The 18030-nt window shown below is 42.5% G+C and overlaps 1 protein-coding gene across 2 annotated transcripts in view; it reads left to right on the forward strand.

Moving 5' to 3' along the window:
- The window catches only part of CDH13 (cadherin 13), a 998364-nt gene that overhangs the window by 842924 nt on the left and 137410 nt on the right, over positions 1-18030 (forward strand). For both annotated transcript variants that reach the window (XM_084905563.1, XM_084905564.1), the window contains exon 8: positions 14934-15074. In XM_084905563.1, the coding sequence (XP_084761689.1) occupies positions 14934-15074 (141 nt within the window). The remainder of the gene's footprint in view (positions 1-14933; positions 15075-18030) is intronic.

Raw genomic sequence — 18030 nt, forward strand, 5'->3', positions numbered from 1 at the left:
GAAGGTCCTAAATCCAAGATCAATACACACTACCCAGTCTTCATTTCTTCCCACTCATTGCTCTCCCATTTCTGTTACACTCTCTTATTAAAACTCCATGGACTTGAAGTGGAGAACTGTCACATGCTTGTGTTGGTGGTTGGGCTGGATGTTAACACTTAGCATCCCTGTTAGGTAACAGATCTCTGTCTGTGGGCGTCAATGTTTATAAAAGAAAGAAAAGCACATTCTCCTTAAATGGTGCCATTTATTCTGTTTATTTTTAAAATACTTTTATGTTGTTAAAATCCCAGCCTTTGATTTTTATATCTATAATGAAATTTGAGCAGATTGCATTTCAGCTGGCATTAACAGAAACATGCCTTTTCTTTTCTTTGACATGATGAAAATCTTTTTCTCTCTTACAAAAATCACAACTACATTTGTCCACTCCTCCAAAAGTAACAGTGGGGCATTGGAAGGCAGGTGTGGTCTCTGGCCTCATAAAGCTTACAGTTGAGTCATCTATCTGAAATACTTCCCCGTATTTGCTCTTATTTTAAACAGTTACTGCCCTGCACATCAATAGAGCAGAAGAGAAAAAAGATGGAAATCAGCCCTCAAGAGTTACTTTCAGCGTTTATTAAATATTTTAGACAAAAATACCCATCCCATATTCTCCTGCCTCAGGACCTTTGCACTCGCTAGTTCATCTGCATAGATTGCTCTATCCCAGGATACTCTGCTGCTCCTCATCAGCCTCTTCATGGTTTTAATCAGATGTGACCTTCTCATGCCACCTTATTTAAAACTGAGTCTCCATCCTCACCCCTGGATGCTCTGACCCCCTCTTATTTATTTTTCCAAAGCATTTATCTCTGTTGAGATAATAAGGCATTATTTACAATGTCTCCTCATCTAGAGCATTAGCTCCATGTGAAGAGAAGATCTTTGTGACTGTTGTCTGTGGCTCTATCCCCACCAATTAAACGGTTCTCAGAGAATGTTTGTAGAATGAATGAATGAACCTCTTTGAGCCTCAGTTTCTCACCCGAAGCCTGAAAGTAGGTAGGAGACTAGCTATGACATAAGTGAGAGGAGAATAGCAGAGTCCCAGATGCTCAGTTCCGTGGTGACCCCAGTCAGCCCTGTGGGTATGGTCAGGATGCTTCAGCAAGTCAATGCTCAGCTGATGTCTGTTTTACTTTATGCAGATGTTTTCTAGGTTACATGATCCTTGGCTTAATACATTAGGCCCATAATACAATTTGAAAGTAACAAAGAAAAGTTTTAAGACTATAAATCCAATGCCATAAGCATCCCTTTGGAGAGGTTTTGTGTTTGCTTTTTTCTTTTAACACTGTAAAAAAAAAATGTATTGCTTTGTTACCAAAACCATACAATTCTCTGGTAGTAAGTAAATATATATATATTTACACACACACACTCAGTGGCCAAATTATTATGATCTCTGAACGCATAATAATCTGGCCACTCAGTGTGTGTGTGTGTGTGTGTGTGTGTGTGTGTGTGTGTGTGTATTATTTGTAATTCAGGGGGAAAAGAAGAATACTTATATGTAATTCTATTATATTGAACTATTATTAACATTTGTGTATGTGTAGATAGATGGATGCATAGATATAGATTAGATAGCTATCTATATACATATATGTATGTATTAGAGGCTCAGTGCATGAAATTCTTGCACTGGGGGGTGTCCCTCAGCCCAGCCTGCACCCTCTCCAATCTGGGACCCCTCCGGGGGATGTCCAACTGACAGATTAGACCTCATCCTTGCAGGATTGAGCCTAAACCGGCAGTCAGATATCCCTCTATCAATCTGGTTCTGCTGGCTTCTACTTCTCTTGGGAAATAGCAGCCAAAGTGAGACATGGCAGTGACCTTAATGAAGACAAAGGCATTGGAAATAGTGAGGTTGAGATAATGGGCCTCCTTTTCAAGAGAGAATCAGTGGTGATGAGAGGATATCAGGGTTTCCAGTTGGGTGCCTGGGTGGAGGCTGACACCATTAGCCAGGGCAGAGAAGAAGTTCGCTTGACTGGGGAGGCACTGCGTTTACTTTGGGTCGTGCTGTGTTTGCAGTGCTTGTGAAACATTCAGGTGGAAATGTCAAGCAAGCAGTTAGAAGTGTGCATCTGGGAATTAGAAGAGATTTGGACGTAAAGGAGACAGATGGTAATTGAAGCTGTCGGAATCAATAGGGGTGGGTAGAATAAGCTGTGGGGATAAATAGGGTCTCCAGGAAGAAGGCAGACTTTTAGTGACTTAGTAGCGATTGTTCAAAGAGCTGGCCATGACTGGTGGCCTATCCCAAAAAAGCTCCCATCCTCCAAGCGCAACCCATGCAGGGCTGGTGTGAACGCTGGGAAGTGGATTCCCTTGTGGAATCTTCAGGCTTCCACAGAGAGGCTCTGGCTACTGTGTGGGTGACGAAGACTCAGAGCACAGCAATTAGGAGTGGAGGCCATGGGCCAAGAACTGGGGACCCAGTCCCAGCTGCACCATGTAAGAACTGTGTGTCCTTGGGCAACAGAATCTTCACCTGTACAATGGGAATGACAATCTGACCCACCTCACAGCGGTGTCATGAGGATCCACTGAGGAATTCACGTGAAGGGTTTTCACCCCGGGGCTGAGGCCTGACCCCATTGGGACAGGAGCTAAGGCCCTGAATTCCCTCCCAAAGAACTGGCAATAGAGTTCAAGGCCCGTCCACTTTGAAAAGGACTCTGGGGAGGAGTGGGAGGGAAAACTCTGTTTACGGTTGTTGTGTTAAATAAAATTAAAAGGAGCCTCCAAGGACATATTTGTGGGTTGTATAATTCGTGAAGGAAAAACACACTCATCTTGATCAACATTCTGTCTGTCAGTGAGGCTGAGCGGAGAAGGTCAGGACCAAATGTTAAGTTGTAACATTTGACTTCCTGTTCCTTGCTGCAGAAACATTCAAGGATGTTAATAGGCTTAGCTCTGGTCTGCAGAGCCAAGACAATTTCAGGAACAAAGTGATTGGTGGAGCCAAGATCACAAAAGGGCTGCCTCCTGAGAGCAAGGCAGGGGGTCACGGTGCATGAGGTGGTCTTGCCCGAGCTATGCTGAAGGAAGGTGGCCACAAGGACTCGGTGTGCCAGAGTGAAGTCGACAGCAGAGCCTTCCCGAGAACCCATGGCCAGCCGTGGCCTTGCTCCCTGGAATGAGTTTACTTTTGGAACAATAGCAGTAGCGTAATTGGAATCTATCTTGTGTGGTTTTTCCTCGGATGATTTAGAATTAGTTCAATTTATTTTCAAAGAGTATAGCCCAATGACAGCATACAGGCGATGTCTTGAATTGTTTTCCCATCCTCGGGTAGAGTAGGTGGATGTCATTTGCTGATTCATTACTCTCTCAGCGGGCTCCCAGGTTTCGAAAGCTACCTGGAATTATTGCCTGAGATAGAACTCCAAACCCAAGTAGGCTTTGCATAGAAATGCATTTGACTTAAGGGAAAACACAGAGTACTGATTATACGTAACCCCGATGGCAGATTTGATTAGGGGTTCACTTCCGAATGGGAGCGAGTTCTAAGAAATGGTGGGCGAATCGGGCTTCCAGCAGCCGCTTAGACCGCACTTTCTGAGGTGGAGGAGGCAATACTGATTAAGCTCCTGGAATTAATGCACAGGGGCCATAAACAGCAGAGGACCGACAGGCAAAGGTCATAAAGCTGAAATTGCTCTAAGTGATGGGCATTTAGAACCTAATTTTAGAAACAGCCTCCAACCCTTGGTGAGCTCGTGTGCTTTTGTCATTTGGAGTCAGTAATTGAATTTTCTGGCCGTTTTGATCAGTATATAACTTTGTGAAGCCGATTACACAGCAGAACACAATTTTAAGTCGGACAAAAGCATTACCTTCTCCTGTGTGACTAGGAAACATGCAGAGAGTGCCGCCCTCCTAACCGCACTTGGTTTGGGGGAGAGAAAAGGGGGGGAGGGACCCACTTTGCTCTTTCATGTAACAGTAAGATTCATTTAGATTCTATGCAGGTCATTTAATAACAGATTTTGTAAAACCTTAACATAAGGAGCCCCCATAAAACGTATTATCTTTTATTACCCATACAGAGAATGACATTTTAGATGGTAATAAATCGAAACCCAAGGAAAGCTATTTGCTTTTGGAGAGTGTGTGGTGAGCAGCAGGAACATCAGTTTCCGGATTTCATACCGTGGCAAATATGGATCACCTGAGACTGCCTGCAGCTGGGTTGACTGAGGCTTCTCTGAATAACATTCCCCTGTCCCCTCTTTGTGTTTTTTGGAAAGGTCATTCCCATTCACACCTCACTGCGAGCTTTGGTTACCCCACTTTTATTGTATCCCCTTCCATCTTCTACCCCTCAAGGTGTGTGAGGAACCCCGGGCTGAGCCTGGGGTTGGGATCAGCCATGGGCATCTGCCATGAGGTGAGGAGAACCCAGCCTTCCCTCATCAGTGAGTGCAAAGACTTGCTTGCCATGGACACCTCTCCAAAGGACTTTCCCTGCTCCTTTCTGGAAACAGAGCCTTGTCACCCTACCCTACTCTGCAAAAGCTGGCCTTCTAGAGAGAGACTTGGGCTGCCCAGCCTTGCCCAGGCCCTGCTTTTGGGCCAGTACCCTCTGCGACCCATAATAGCAACCCAGAATAGTCTCATATCTTTTTCCATAGAAGTTTACTTCCCCACCATGAACCCACTTCTAGTTCTATAGTAGGACACTCTCTTCGGCAGGAATGTGTCCTTAATTCTCCCTCCCCAGTGTCTAAGAGGGGCAGTCTCACCTTTGATGTACCACAATACTCTGTTCTACTGAATACTGCGGTACCACAATACTCTGTTCTACTACAATACTCTATTTCGTTCTACTGAACCTATCCGGGTCCCTCCCACTAGACTTGGCTCCCTTTACTTGTCACCACTACATCGCACAAGGCCTGACACATCGTGAGTGCTCAGTTACTGTTTGGTAAATTAAGTAACCTCCACATAGCCTTCTTGAGCACCCCACATTTTGACTTCCTTCACCTGGACCTTAACTGGTAATGTTTTGATATGTTGGCATCTCATCAGACCTTACACATTGGTTTTTTGTTCATTTACCTGGAATATAAATGCACCAAAAGCAGGATCTGTCATTCATCACCTCCTTAGCAGAGTTACTTGAACCTAGAAGGTACTCTATAAATGTTTTAGTGGAATCAAACTGAATGTCAAATATTTGCCACCTTGGGTCTGAAAGGGGTGGTTTTTTCAGGTCTGCCATTAGCAGTTCACTTGCTGTAATTCATCAGTAACATCAGAAAATGTACACTTCTCTTGGAAATGTTTTATTTGATTTTAGAATCACTGAGGTAATTCTAACTGTATAAGTCAAGAATCGGTGTTTATTTCCCCTGTTGCTTGCCCACCCTGCTGGCTTTGTCAGCAACCAGTAAATCTGGAGGAATGAGCTCTGCAGCCTTCTCCTTACCCACCCGACTCCAGCAGGGGAGCGAAAACACAGCAGGTGACAGCCAGGAACAGGAATGTTCACATTAGCACTAAGAAGCAAGATGTAAGGAGGCCCAAAGACAACCACAAGTCAGACCCACTTGCCATCCAGCATAGGCACTGGGAATAAGGCACATTTGTGAGGGAATGTATGCAGTTCCTGCTGGATTTATGAACTACCTATCCCCAGTGGCCAGAGTGGATAAATCAAACTCCAGACAGACAACAACTCGTTCTGCTTCAGATAATGTTTTCACCAATCTGTTTGCAATATTTATAGACCAGGTGTCAGGTGCGGCTAACCTGGAGAAAAATGTGGTTCCTGCCCTGGTGCCATATAACAAGGAGTCTTGCTTTGCCCAGCCTGTCTGGTCAAAGCTGATAAGTGAATGAATAAATTATGTTAAATCTTTGCTATAAATCTCATGTAAATATTTTTTATTAACAGTGCATCAAATGTTAGACAACAAAGAGATTAGTTGGGAGGAAAAAACCTTACAACTTTCCTTGACAACTAAAGCACAATGGATAAGCTCTTACTGGCTCACAAGAACTGATGTGGATATCTCTTTCCAACTATGCATTCAGTGACATCATGTTGGTAGCTTGAAATCAGCCATGGTAGAAATATTTACTAGTAAACCACCAAAATTGACAAACAATACAAAATCAAGAGACTCTGCTGTTAAACATTTATGAGCACATCACTCTGTGTAATCCATCCTATATAATACAGATGTAATATGCAAATTGACCCTCACACCCTTGCATCACAAGATGGCTGCCCCATGTCATCATAAGATGGCCACCCCCACATCATCACAAGATGGCTACCACAAGATGGCCACCCCACATCATCACAAGATGACAGCCCCCATGTCATCATAAGATGGCCACCATAAGATGGCCGCCCCCACATCGTCACAAGATAGCTGCCCCCCACACTGTCACAAGATGGCTGGCAGGGGAGCGTAGTTGGGGGTGACCAGGCCTGCATGGGAAGGCATTGGGTGGACCAGGCCTGCAGGGGAGGGTAGTTGGGGGTGATCGGGCTGGCAGGGGAACAGTTAGGTGTCAATCATGCTGGCAGGGAAGTAGTTAGATGTCAATCAGGCCAGTAGGAGAGCTGTTATGGGGCTATCAGGCTGGCAGGCAGAGTGGTTAGAGATAATCAGGCAGCCAGCCAGACAGGCAAGTGGTTAGGAGACAGGAGTCCCAGATTGTGAGAGGGATATTCAACTGTCACAGGATCAGGCCTAAACTGGACATCCCCTGATGTCTTTTCATTCTCACTTACCCTGAAAGTAGTGTCATTCTCCCCGTTTTACAGGTAAGGAAACTGAGGCTATGAGAATTTAATAACTTGACCAGGATTGCTTAGCTCCTAAGTGGTGGAGCCAGGATAATAGTAATTGATCTCATTACAAGTGTCCCTTCCTAAGTGTCAACCACCTATTCTGCAATAAGGCCTCTGCCTTTGTGGCGCTTCAGTGCAATAAAGAATGAACAGTAGCAAATGGGCAGGAATCAGCCTGGAGAAAGAAGAAAAGGCAGGAAGGTCAAAAGGAAGAAAAGCTGGGGGAGAGTGGAAAGAAATTCAGTCCGGACAGAGTGCAAAGAGACAGGTGGAGTGTGGTTTAAGGTGATACAATAGAAGGATGGGGGACTGCATGGGTTAATGGTGAAACCTTTCCATGTAACATTTATTCGTTGATTTCCCCCCACAGCTACCATTATGCTTGTTATTAGTGATAAATGTTCCGTTAAATGCATACTTGTATGGAAGTTGCTGTCGCTGTGTAAAACATCAAGGGTCCAGTGATTGATTATGTGCCATATTTAATGACACGGCGTGGTTTTCTTTTTTCAAGATGAAATGTTTGCTTTTCAAATCAGTGTGTTCAGTGAACCTGACGTGTGTCTGTGGAGATATACCCGAGGCTCCTTCTTGCAGTCACCCCATCTTCCTTTTGTTTCTAGGATAGATATTAACTGGGAGCTCATGGACACACAGGAGGAGATAGCAAACGCAGTAGAAATGCATGACTGCAGAATCCAGACCAGGAGAGCAGCTTGACTCTCTTAGCTATGTCTTACAGATCAGATAGCTTAAATGAAATCAGAGCAGCCAATTTAATTTTCCCAGTTTTGACACAGTGCATTTCTTGGTCAAAATAAAATCCTATCTCCTTGAGCTAGAGCTCCCCAACGTATAAGCCATTCCCTGAGAATAAATGACCCTGGCTTGGAAATGCCACTGATATGCTCAGACCTTTGAGATATAATTTAGTTCAAGGAAACAGTAATATATCATCATTATCAACAATGAAAGTAAATTGCCCACCTTGGGTGTTACATACTGGCTAGGTGCGGGGATCAAAGGCATTGAACTTGCCCTTGAAAACTTTGTCATTTACTTAGGAAGATAGTAAATGGGCATTCAAAATAAAACCAAACAGGAAATATGGCCTTTATATTAGTCAGGGTAGGCTAAGCACTGCAGCCGACTTCCTTCAATCGGCTGCTTTCTTGTTCGTATCACAGCCTAAAGCAGGTCAGGGAGGGGGCTCTGCTCCATATAGTTACTTGAAGATGCAGGATGCTCCCTTCTTGGGAAAGGGAAACATAGAGAATGTTGTGGGTGGCGGTTTAGGAGCCATGCCAGCACATCGCTTCTGCCTTATTCCATTGTCCAGAACAAGTCACACGAGTTCATGTTATAATCTAGCTATCTGCCCTCGAGTCAAAGGAAGTAGGATTTGGTGAACAAGTAACATTTGGCTTCATCATAGGTTCCTTTAGTAGCAAACAACTGAAACCGAGTCTGGCTGGTTTGGGTGTCAGAAAGAATCTCCCGAACAAACACTGGAGTATGTTGCAGAATCAAGGACAGATTGAAGTCAGCAGCGGGCACAGCCCCAGCTCTCAGCGGCAGAGCCTGCATCTTTCTGGTTAGAGCAGCGCCTTCAGCCTAACTCAGCCTGAAAGGCTCTTTCTATTGAACTTGATCACACATCTCCCATCTGAGCCTCAAACCAACTGAGAGAAATAAATGCACGAATCTGGTGAGATTATTGCCATGGAGAATGCAGCTTGGCCTTGAGAGGATAAGGGGGCTCCCATCCCCTGTTTAGTTCACTCACCAAGTGACGGGATAGTTGGACAGCTGGAGGCCTCATCCCACAGAAGCGTGCCTTCTGCACAAACAGAGCAGAGCCCCTGGTGGTAGGCTTACTCCCAAAACATTTAAGAAGGCAAAAATCCTTCTAGAGGGCCCAGGAGCAACGTGGGGAGAGGAAAGAAGTTTTGCCTTACATTCTGTCTGTGATGCCTGGTTCCACAGTTCATATTCTCAGAAACTAGCTGTCCCAGGGGGGTTAGGGAGTTACCTGTGAATCAGTGAGTGAGTGCAAGAAAGACAAACTTGACCCATGGCCACCAGGGCCTACTTCTCTGTGTCAATGGACCTTCCCAGAGAACAGGGCAGTTGTGGAGTTTTTTTGTTTGTTTTTTTATCAGAGCAACAAAGGCAATGTGACTGCTGAGCGGTACAGCAATGAATACGTCTGTATAGTTCAAATAAGAGTGACTACAAGAGCGAGGGAACAGGAAAGACTTCCTGGGAAAGGCTCCGCTGGCGTGGGGAACTAGTCACTGTGAGTGGAAGGCACTCCAGTTGTATGAGAGCTCAGAGTTCAGGTGGCATTTTCTCTACGTCTTTACTATCTCAAAGGTGGTTGATTTTATTATTGATTGTTCGGTTTTTGTTATTGCTGTGGATTGTAAAAGCAATAATGTTTATTACAGGAAAAATCCACACACGGTACTGATAGGCCAATGGACTTGTTTATCTTTAAAATTGAAAACTTGTAAACAACTCAAATGGCCATCCAATAAGGAATGACTGAATAAATTATAATGCATCCATACAGTGGGCTGTTAAACAGCTGTTAAAATGAACAGACAGACCTATAAGCACTGAGATGAAAATGAGATGCTAAAACAAATTGTACAGCTGTGTGAATGCTATCATTTGTTTGATATGAGTGCATAAAAAGTGTGTGTGTGTGTGTGTGTGTGTCTGATGTGTAGGAGTAAGAAGGGAGACAACAAACTACAATAACAATATTTACCTCTTGAAAAAGGGGTTGGGGTTGGAAAAGATTGGAGGAGAATCTCCCTTTCCACTTTAGAAATGATTGTATAATTTCTATTTTTCTCACAATAATTGGGTATATTTTCAATAGTAAAAGCATTTTAATGGTAGCCTTTAAAGTTTGCCAGAAATTTGAGCCTTTTGGAATATCTCATTGCAAACCTTGCAATTTATCTACTAAATAGTCTAATTGATTTTCTGCTGGGTTAATCAATATATTTCCCATTGCAGTCATAAAGTTTTATTTACTTCAGGAGATGGGAATTGGCTGGTTCATTTTTTTAAAATTATTTATAAAATTTGTTAAACTATCAGAGAGTTAAGCCAACGTGTCTTTCCTTTGTGCTTTCATAAGCAGGCATCCCGTCGGCTTAGTGGTGAATCTATTTTGCTGCAGTTATATGTAAATATTCTGTCTCAACCCTGAACTTCCTGAAAAAAGGAACCCTGATTTCCCATTCCTATGTTCCCAACACTCAGAACACCTAATACACACACACACACACACACACACACACACACACACACACACACTCAATAACTTCTAATTAAATGGGTGCATAAATTAATTAAAAAATATATATAATAACATTCTCAGATCAAAAATATGTTTCTGTGGAGGGAGAAACGTTTTTTAAAATGTACTCGTGAAATTATTGGAATGTTGTTTTGAGGAGCCTATTGTGATGTTATAGCATGAAATGATAGCTCTTATACTTTCTGCAGAAAATTGATCATAACATAGTTGCATTAGTCAAGAGTCCCTTGTTGCTACTCACAGAACATCTTATTTAAATGTCTTAAGGAAGGGAAAAATGTATTAGCTCACAGAACTCACAAAATCTGAGGGATAAATTCTGACTTCAAAATGGCTGAGAAAAGCTCAAATGAAGTTTTTAAAAAACCTTCATTTCTACCTCTCAGTTTTGTTATCTTCTCTCTCAGGCTGACTTTCTCTGTGTGGTTGCAAATGGCCACTACCAGCTCCTGATTTATGCCCTACCACCTTCAAGCCCAACATTGAGAGGACATCTTTACCTAAGAGTTCTAAAAGAAATGTGTTCTGGAATTGAGTTTCAACCCCAGGTGGTTACTCGCTCATCACATGGACATGGGAATGGGAGGCCCTGATTGTTCAGGCCGGAGCCATATGACCATCCCTAGATCAGGAATAGTGGGCCACATGACCATCCCTAGATCAGGAATAGTGTCAAACCTAACTTAACTCCATCTGTGCTGAGATGAAGGAAGGGCTGGTGCCCCCAAAAGAATTATAGCATAGATACCAGAGGAGAGGGACGGGATGGACACTGAGAAGGCAACACAGCACATCTCCCCTTACTGCTTGAAGCAGTCCTATAGTGCATATCCATAGCAACCTGTACAAGAGTGATTGCTGTGAGGAATTGGCATCCTTATGAGATAGCTATCATAGAATCACACTCATCCCCCCAATTTGCTTCATGGAGCAAGATTGGGTATTCTTTAGGGACAAGCCATGCCTGAGATAAATTAAACATGCTAGTAGAACTGCTATGAGAATTGGTAAGATCTTTTTGGAAAGCAATATTGAAATATGAATAGAGAGCTTTAAAATATTCATATTCTTTGATCAAGTAATTCCATGTCTTGGAATCTGTCATTCAAAAAAAAGTCAAAATATATTGAAAACTTCCTGAATAAAGATGATCATTGTAGTGTTATTTAGATTGTCTAAAAATTGTGGTACATTTATGCAATGGAATGCTACATAGCTAAGGGAGTGGGGAGAACTGGATTAAAGAAGGTGAAAAGATTAGCTAAAGAACATACACTGAGTGGCCATATTATTATGATCTCTGAACACATAATAATCTGGGCACTCAGTGTATATCCTATATAATAAAAGGCTAATATACAAATTATCCCCTTGACCAGGAGTTCAACCAGCCGTCAGGCTAGCCAACCACCCATGTCCCCTCCCCCTGGCCAGGCTGGCTGGACCCAGCCATGCATGAATTCATGCACTGGGCCTCCAACACACACACACACACACACACATACACACACGCGCGCGCGCGCGCGCGCGCACGCGCGAATACACACGTGTGCGCGCACACATACACATACACACACACACTGATCAGAGATCATAATAATCTGGCCACTCAGTGTATATGCACAGCCCATGGACACAGTCCAGTGTGGTGAAAGCCAGAAAAGGGGGTGAGGGCTGTGCTGGGGCTGGGTGGAGGTGGGCAAAGGGGAGTAAAATGGGGGGTCATTTGTAATAGTGGCGACAATACATAAAAATAAAAAAATTTTTAATTACAAATAACTTCTAAGTCCTAATAGCAGAATCTTAAGTTAATTATAAATTAGCATATTATATTTTATGCAACCCTTAAAGTAATGTCAATGAATTATATTGATAAATGATATTACATGGAGAAAATGACATTAAGTTTATTATAATCTCTTGAATATTAAAAAAAAAACCTACATAATTTCTTATTTTTATGATTACATGCTTTCCAAAATATGCAGTATATTATTACAGAAGTAAAAAAGTCATACAAGAAATTAGAACTGAGTAGTGATTAGTATGTCTAGAGACACTTGGGGGAAATTTTGAAGATGGTCCAATTTATTGGTTTCATTATCGTCCAGCTATAAAATTTATGGCAAATAGTAAATCCAGTTCAACTTGTCAATGATAAGTAGAAAGTCACTTACATTAGGCTGATGATTTTCTAGCTTCAGCTTGAGAGTAGATGGCATTTCAGGCACCTTCACAGAGTGGTGCCAACTGAATCAGGCAGAACCAGAATTACCCAGAGCTTGGCTTGGTGCTAAATTCTGTTTGCATTCAGCAGTGAGAGAATTCTGTGACCTTCCATCCTGGTGGAACTCATTTCACAATACATGGGGTGTCCACCCAAAATGTATACACACTTTAACAGCTGATAGCTCAATTTTGAAAATGAAATGTATTTTCAGAAACACTGCCTTTATAATTACCCAAAATGTATGTGTACATTTTAGGGGACACCCTATATATGTGTATCCAGTTGTCCTGCCTTAAATTTAAACAATGTTACAATAAAGTTGGAGGATACATTGTGAGTAACCTGTTCAGGAAGTATATCAGCATCCCATTCATCTTAAGAGTTTAGAGCCTTCCAACCATCCAATAGAACTACTGCTTCTTAATTAAGATAGGCGCTCGGATGTCTTAGTTAAGAAACAACCAATTAAAGGTTCCCTGGGGATCAAACAGCTTGCTAACCTTTAAAAATAATTGCAAGTTTGGGGGACAGTGAGCACTGAGCTAGTAAATATTCCCATGTTAACTTTTAGTTTTAGAAGGAAATCATAGATCCTCTTTGTATTTTTGTTCTTTGTTTATCATGGTATTTCCTAATTGTTGGTTGGAACAAGCAATGGTTTTGAAGCCATTATACTGATAGGACTTTTGCAACTTGTAGGACCTTCAATAAAAAAAAATAAAGTTCTTTTATTTTTGAAGGTGGTTCAACTTGAAACTCTCTGTGTGGGTGATTAAGATACCAATCCAAACTGGTTTAAGCAAATGAGAAAAATTAATGTCCTAATTAGCTGGAAATCCATAGATAAGACTGGCTTCAGGCATAGCATAATGAAGTGTCTCCACTGCAATCACTTCTATCAGGATATGGCTGGCTTCATTCTCAGATAGTCATCCCTCACCCCACCTCTGCTGTGGCATGACCTGGCTCATCTAGCTCTTGGGATAAATGCTTCCACAGGGAAACAGGGCTTCCTTCTCTCATCTTTAAAGCACAAGTCCTGTGCCTGACTAGTCATTATGCCCCTGGCTTGGCATGCACTTACTGATTTCTTCTAATAAGGGCTCATTCCAAAAGTTGGCCAGATGGATGGTGGGAAAAGTCAATCCAACCCACACTACATGGGCAGAGAATAAGTGACCAGAGGTCCCCATAGGAAATGTGGAAACTGCCTTCCCAGAATGGTGTCCTAGTTGACCAAGACAGGCAAATCCACTACAGGGGGCAATTTTATTTTATTTTATTTATTGGATTTATTGGGGTGGCATTGGTTCATAAACTTTATATAGGTTTCATGTGTACAATTCTATAACACATCATCTGTTGGTTATATAGTGTGTTCACCATCCAAAGTGAATCCTTCTTCTATTACCATGTATCCCCCTTCACCTTCTTCTACCTCCCCCACCCTCCTTTCCCCCTGGTAATTAATCGCTATACTGTCGTCTGTATCTAACTGCAATAAGTAAGTCAGAGAAAGACAAGTACCATATGATTTCAATTAAATATGGAACTTAATGAACAAAATAAACTAACAAACAAAATAGAAACAGATTCACAGACACAGAGAATAGACTGACAGCTGTTAGAGGGGAGGGGTGTTGGGAGGCTGGGTGAAAAGGTAAAGGAATTAAGAAAGAAAAACAAAAAAAAATGTGAATGCAGGCTTGGTTGCTCTCTGCCCACTGCACTCTTCTTCATCTTGGGATCAGGGCCACTTAGTTGTTCAGAGTGTTTAAATAGGGTAGCAAAATGTCTGTCAAATATTCGAATGAAAAACTTGTGTATGTTGAAAGACAATAATGCAATATTGCCATGTTAAACCTATCAGATCATGGTGCGATTAAAATGCATCTTCCAAATTTAACATGACACCAAAAACTTAATGACTAAAATTGACATGAAAGAAGTCCAGTACAAGTGACTGTAAACCTTAGTTGGTATTTTTTTACCTGTAAAATGGGAACATCAAATGTGAGTTAGCATGCTTGTTGGCAAGATTAACAATGATGATTTCTGAAAAGTATAAAAATTCAATGCCTTTCCCATCCTATTGTTCAGTAAATATGAGTTCCTATTGCTGCTATCTTTGTCCTAAGTCTCATTTCGAGGTCAGTTTCATGAGTTTGCTATGAAATGGCATGTGTGGGCATAAATATAAAACAGGCAATGTATAACCAAACCCCAGAAATGCAACATTCTGTAATGAGTCAAAAGTTCCCTTAAAGAAGAACAGAAAATAGATGCCATCCCCACAGCCAACTCCAGTCTATGTATAGTGACTATCTCCTTTAGGAGAGATTCCAAGGGGTGTTTAATCACAACAGGTACTAATACTATAACTGATTAAAGATGGCTGCCCTCAATGGAGAAGGCCACAGAGGCAGCTCAAGCAATATGCTTGTTCCCTACTTGAATCTAAATGCCATCTTCTCTGCTGTGTTTTTGCTTTGTAGACTATGGAAAATCCCAAGTATGAGTTGATCATCGAGGCTCAAGATATGGTTGGACAGCTTTATGGATTACTGGGCACAGCCACAGCGACAATCCTGATTGATGACAAAAATGACCACTCACCAGAATTCACCAAGAAAGAGGTAAGCCTCTGCTAACACCACCCTTGCAGTCAGAACCATGATTGCTGATCAATATTAAATTCTTTATACATAGCCCCTGCTGGCTCCCTGTTTGCAAAATCAAAACCCTCCCTTTTGGAGAAAGGATTATATTATGCCAGAATACTATTTCATATTTTTATCTTTTTTTTTTTTTGTAAAGCTGGAAATACCAGAGCATTATGAGAACAAAAGCACTGAATCTTGTTAAAGTCTGTGAGAAAATAACTTTCAATGCCAAAATGCCATTTTCATAGTTTTATCGGTGCTATTTAGCCGTGAGTGATGTGAGTCCCATTGTGATTTTAGCATAACAATAACTATTTTTTCCAGCAAGTATAGATCTAGAGACCAGACAGAACAGCTGCAAAGGGGTAAAGCAGATTTTCTTGGCAACAGCAAGGTGGCCTAGGAACTTATAAATAACAACCAAGTTGGCTTGTCTGGGAAAGCCATTATTTACTCTGGGCTCCTATGCTTTTATGATTATGGATCATGGGTGCTGTTTCCCATTATTTCAAAGGAGCAATTTTTGGGGACAGGCTGAGTACACAAAATTGCATTCTCAGTTGCTGAATTTGTATCCAACTATGCATCTGATGGAAATGTGCTAAGATCATGGTTTCTTTGCGGGTCATGGCAGGGCCAAGGATCAGACACCCCTCTTACTGGCCCAGAGCATAGAATCCATGAAGGCAGCCCTGCCATTGGCTAAGCCTTTCCTCTGCATCCCCCTCCCCACAGGCTCTCCGCCTCCCATCCGTTGCCTTATTAAACTGTGTGAGATTGATTTCATTGACCTTTTTCCAATGAGAGAGCTTATATTAAGCTTGGAGAATCTGCTCCAAGGCCCTGGGCCGAGTAAACAGCAGAAATGGGATATGAGCACAGCTCCACATGAGCCATGCTCCCAACTGCAGTGCTGGCTTCCTCCTCTGCCCTGGTTCCCACCCTCCCAAGCATCCAGAGAAAAGACCCAGGTCTGCGTTTGCAGTTGCCCCTCCCCTCTCTTAAGAATCCAGGGACTATCCCAGCTCCTGGGGACAGGTGGGCCCTCTCAGCTTCCTGGCTCCCCAGTGACCTCTCCCCCCTGCAGCCCTGCATAACTCATTCAAGAGGAGGAAATACTCCTCTCCTAGTCTTGGGCACTCAGGACTCCAACCTCAAACAGCAGAGTCCACAGTAGCTAATGTAGCTCCATTCTATTGCTCCCATACAGTGTTCCTATAACTGCATACAGATTGCACATTTTCCCAGGTTTCTCAAACTGGTATTCTAAGAAATTTGTTCCACTAGTTACACCATTGTAGGGCAGGGGGTGAGAGGAGATTTCGGGGTCAAACAGATGTGGTAAATACTGAGTTGAATCCTCTGAAAGATTTCTTTTACTGTAGGACTTCTGTGTATCTTTTAAATGCTGTGTGTTTCTCTAAGGGAGGTAGGTATGGGCTGTAGGCTTTCTCAGATTTATTTGGCCTGGGAATAATTTTTCCTGAGCCACCTCATCATGTCCCATTGAACTAATGGCCCGTGGAATATTCACTGGGTATATTGGTTTATCTGCAGAATTTCTGGTGAACCTATTTCAAAAACAGAGTTCAAAGCACATTGTAATTTTCCATATAGATGTAGTAATGAAAATATAAATTGGTTAATCCCAACATAAAATAAGAAACCCTATGTAAGTTATGAGGTGGGTGAGATTGATTAGTTATTTCAAAGAGGCTCCTGTGACTTGGGTGGGTGTGGTATGTATGGCCAAGGACTAACTATTGTGAGAAATTATTTTTGATTGTTTGTTTTTGTTAATACCACTGAATTCAAGAAAAAAAATCAACATTTCTTAATGTAAAGTAAGAAACCATGAGTAGTATATGGAAAATATATTCTTCACCTATGAATATTGACAAAAGCACAAAAATTCTCTTCAAATGGACAGTGGGTCAGTGAGCTTGAGATCCCTCAGGGCAGAGCTGTTATTCAACTCAGATAGAGATATGAGTAATAAGGCCCTGGCCGGGTAGCTCAGTTGATTAGAGCTAAGGTTGCTGTTTCGATCCCCATCTGGGCCCATACAAGAAGCAACTAATGAATGCAAAAATAAGTAGAACAGCAAATCAATGTTTCTCTCTCTCTCAAAATCAATTATTAAAAAGAGATATCCTATCTAATGAAGAGGGAATATGCTAATTGACCATCACACCCTCACAAAGATGATGGTGCCCACAGCCAATAAGGAAGGAATATGCTAATTGATTGTCACGCCCTCAAAGATTGCGGCTCCCAGTCCCCTCAGCCCTGCCAGTGCAGCAGGCACACGGCACAGCTGGGCCTGCCCCCAGGCAGGTCTGGGCGCTCCAAGCTCCTGCCTCTGGAGTTCCCTAATCTCCTCAGTCCCCCAGTCACCCACAGCCAGCCCGAGGCATAGTCAAGCTTTGGATTGTGGCTGCCTAGCATCTCAGGGCTGCCCAAGGCTCAGGTAACCAGGGCCAGCTGAGGTTTGCACTGCCGGCAGGGGCAGCAGCAGAGGTATGATGGGGATGTCACCTTTCCCTGATTGCCAAGTTGTCTCCCACCCCTGAGAGCTCCGGGAATGTGAGAGGGGGCAGGCCAGGCTGATGGATACCCCTCCAGTGCATAGATTTTCATGCACCAGGCCTCTAGTAAGTAATAAAATGAGAGAAATGGGTAGCTAGTAAGAGCATATCTCTCTCTCTCTCTCTCTCTCTCTCTCTCTCTCTCTCTCTCTCTCTCTCTCATATGTGTGTCCCAAAGGAGTCTTTGTCCAATGTTTAATAAAGTAAATTTACAGTTAAATTTCTAATATGTTCCTGAAAGGCTGGTGGTTTTTGTTGAGGAGGGATGCCAGAATTGCTGGAGGCAGTGTAACAAAGATGTAGAGGGGTGGGCTTTTGGACCAGAGCTGGATTTGAATCCT

This window comes from Pipistrellus hanaki, assembly GCF_964339955.1.
Source record: "Pipistrellus hanaki genome assembly, chromosome: 15".
NCBI classification, from domain to species: Eukaryota; Metazoa; Chordata; class Mammalia; order Chiroptera; family Vespertilionidae; genus Pipistrellus; species Pipistrellus hanaki.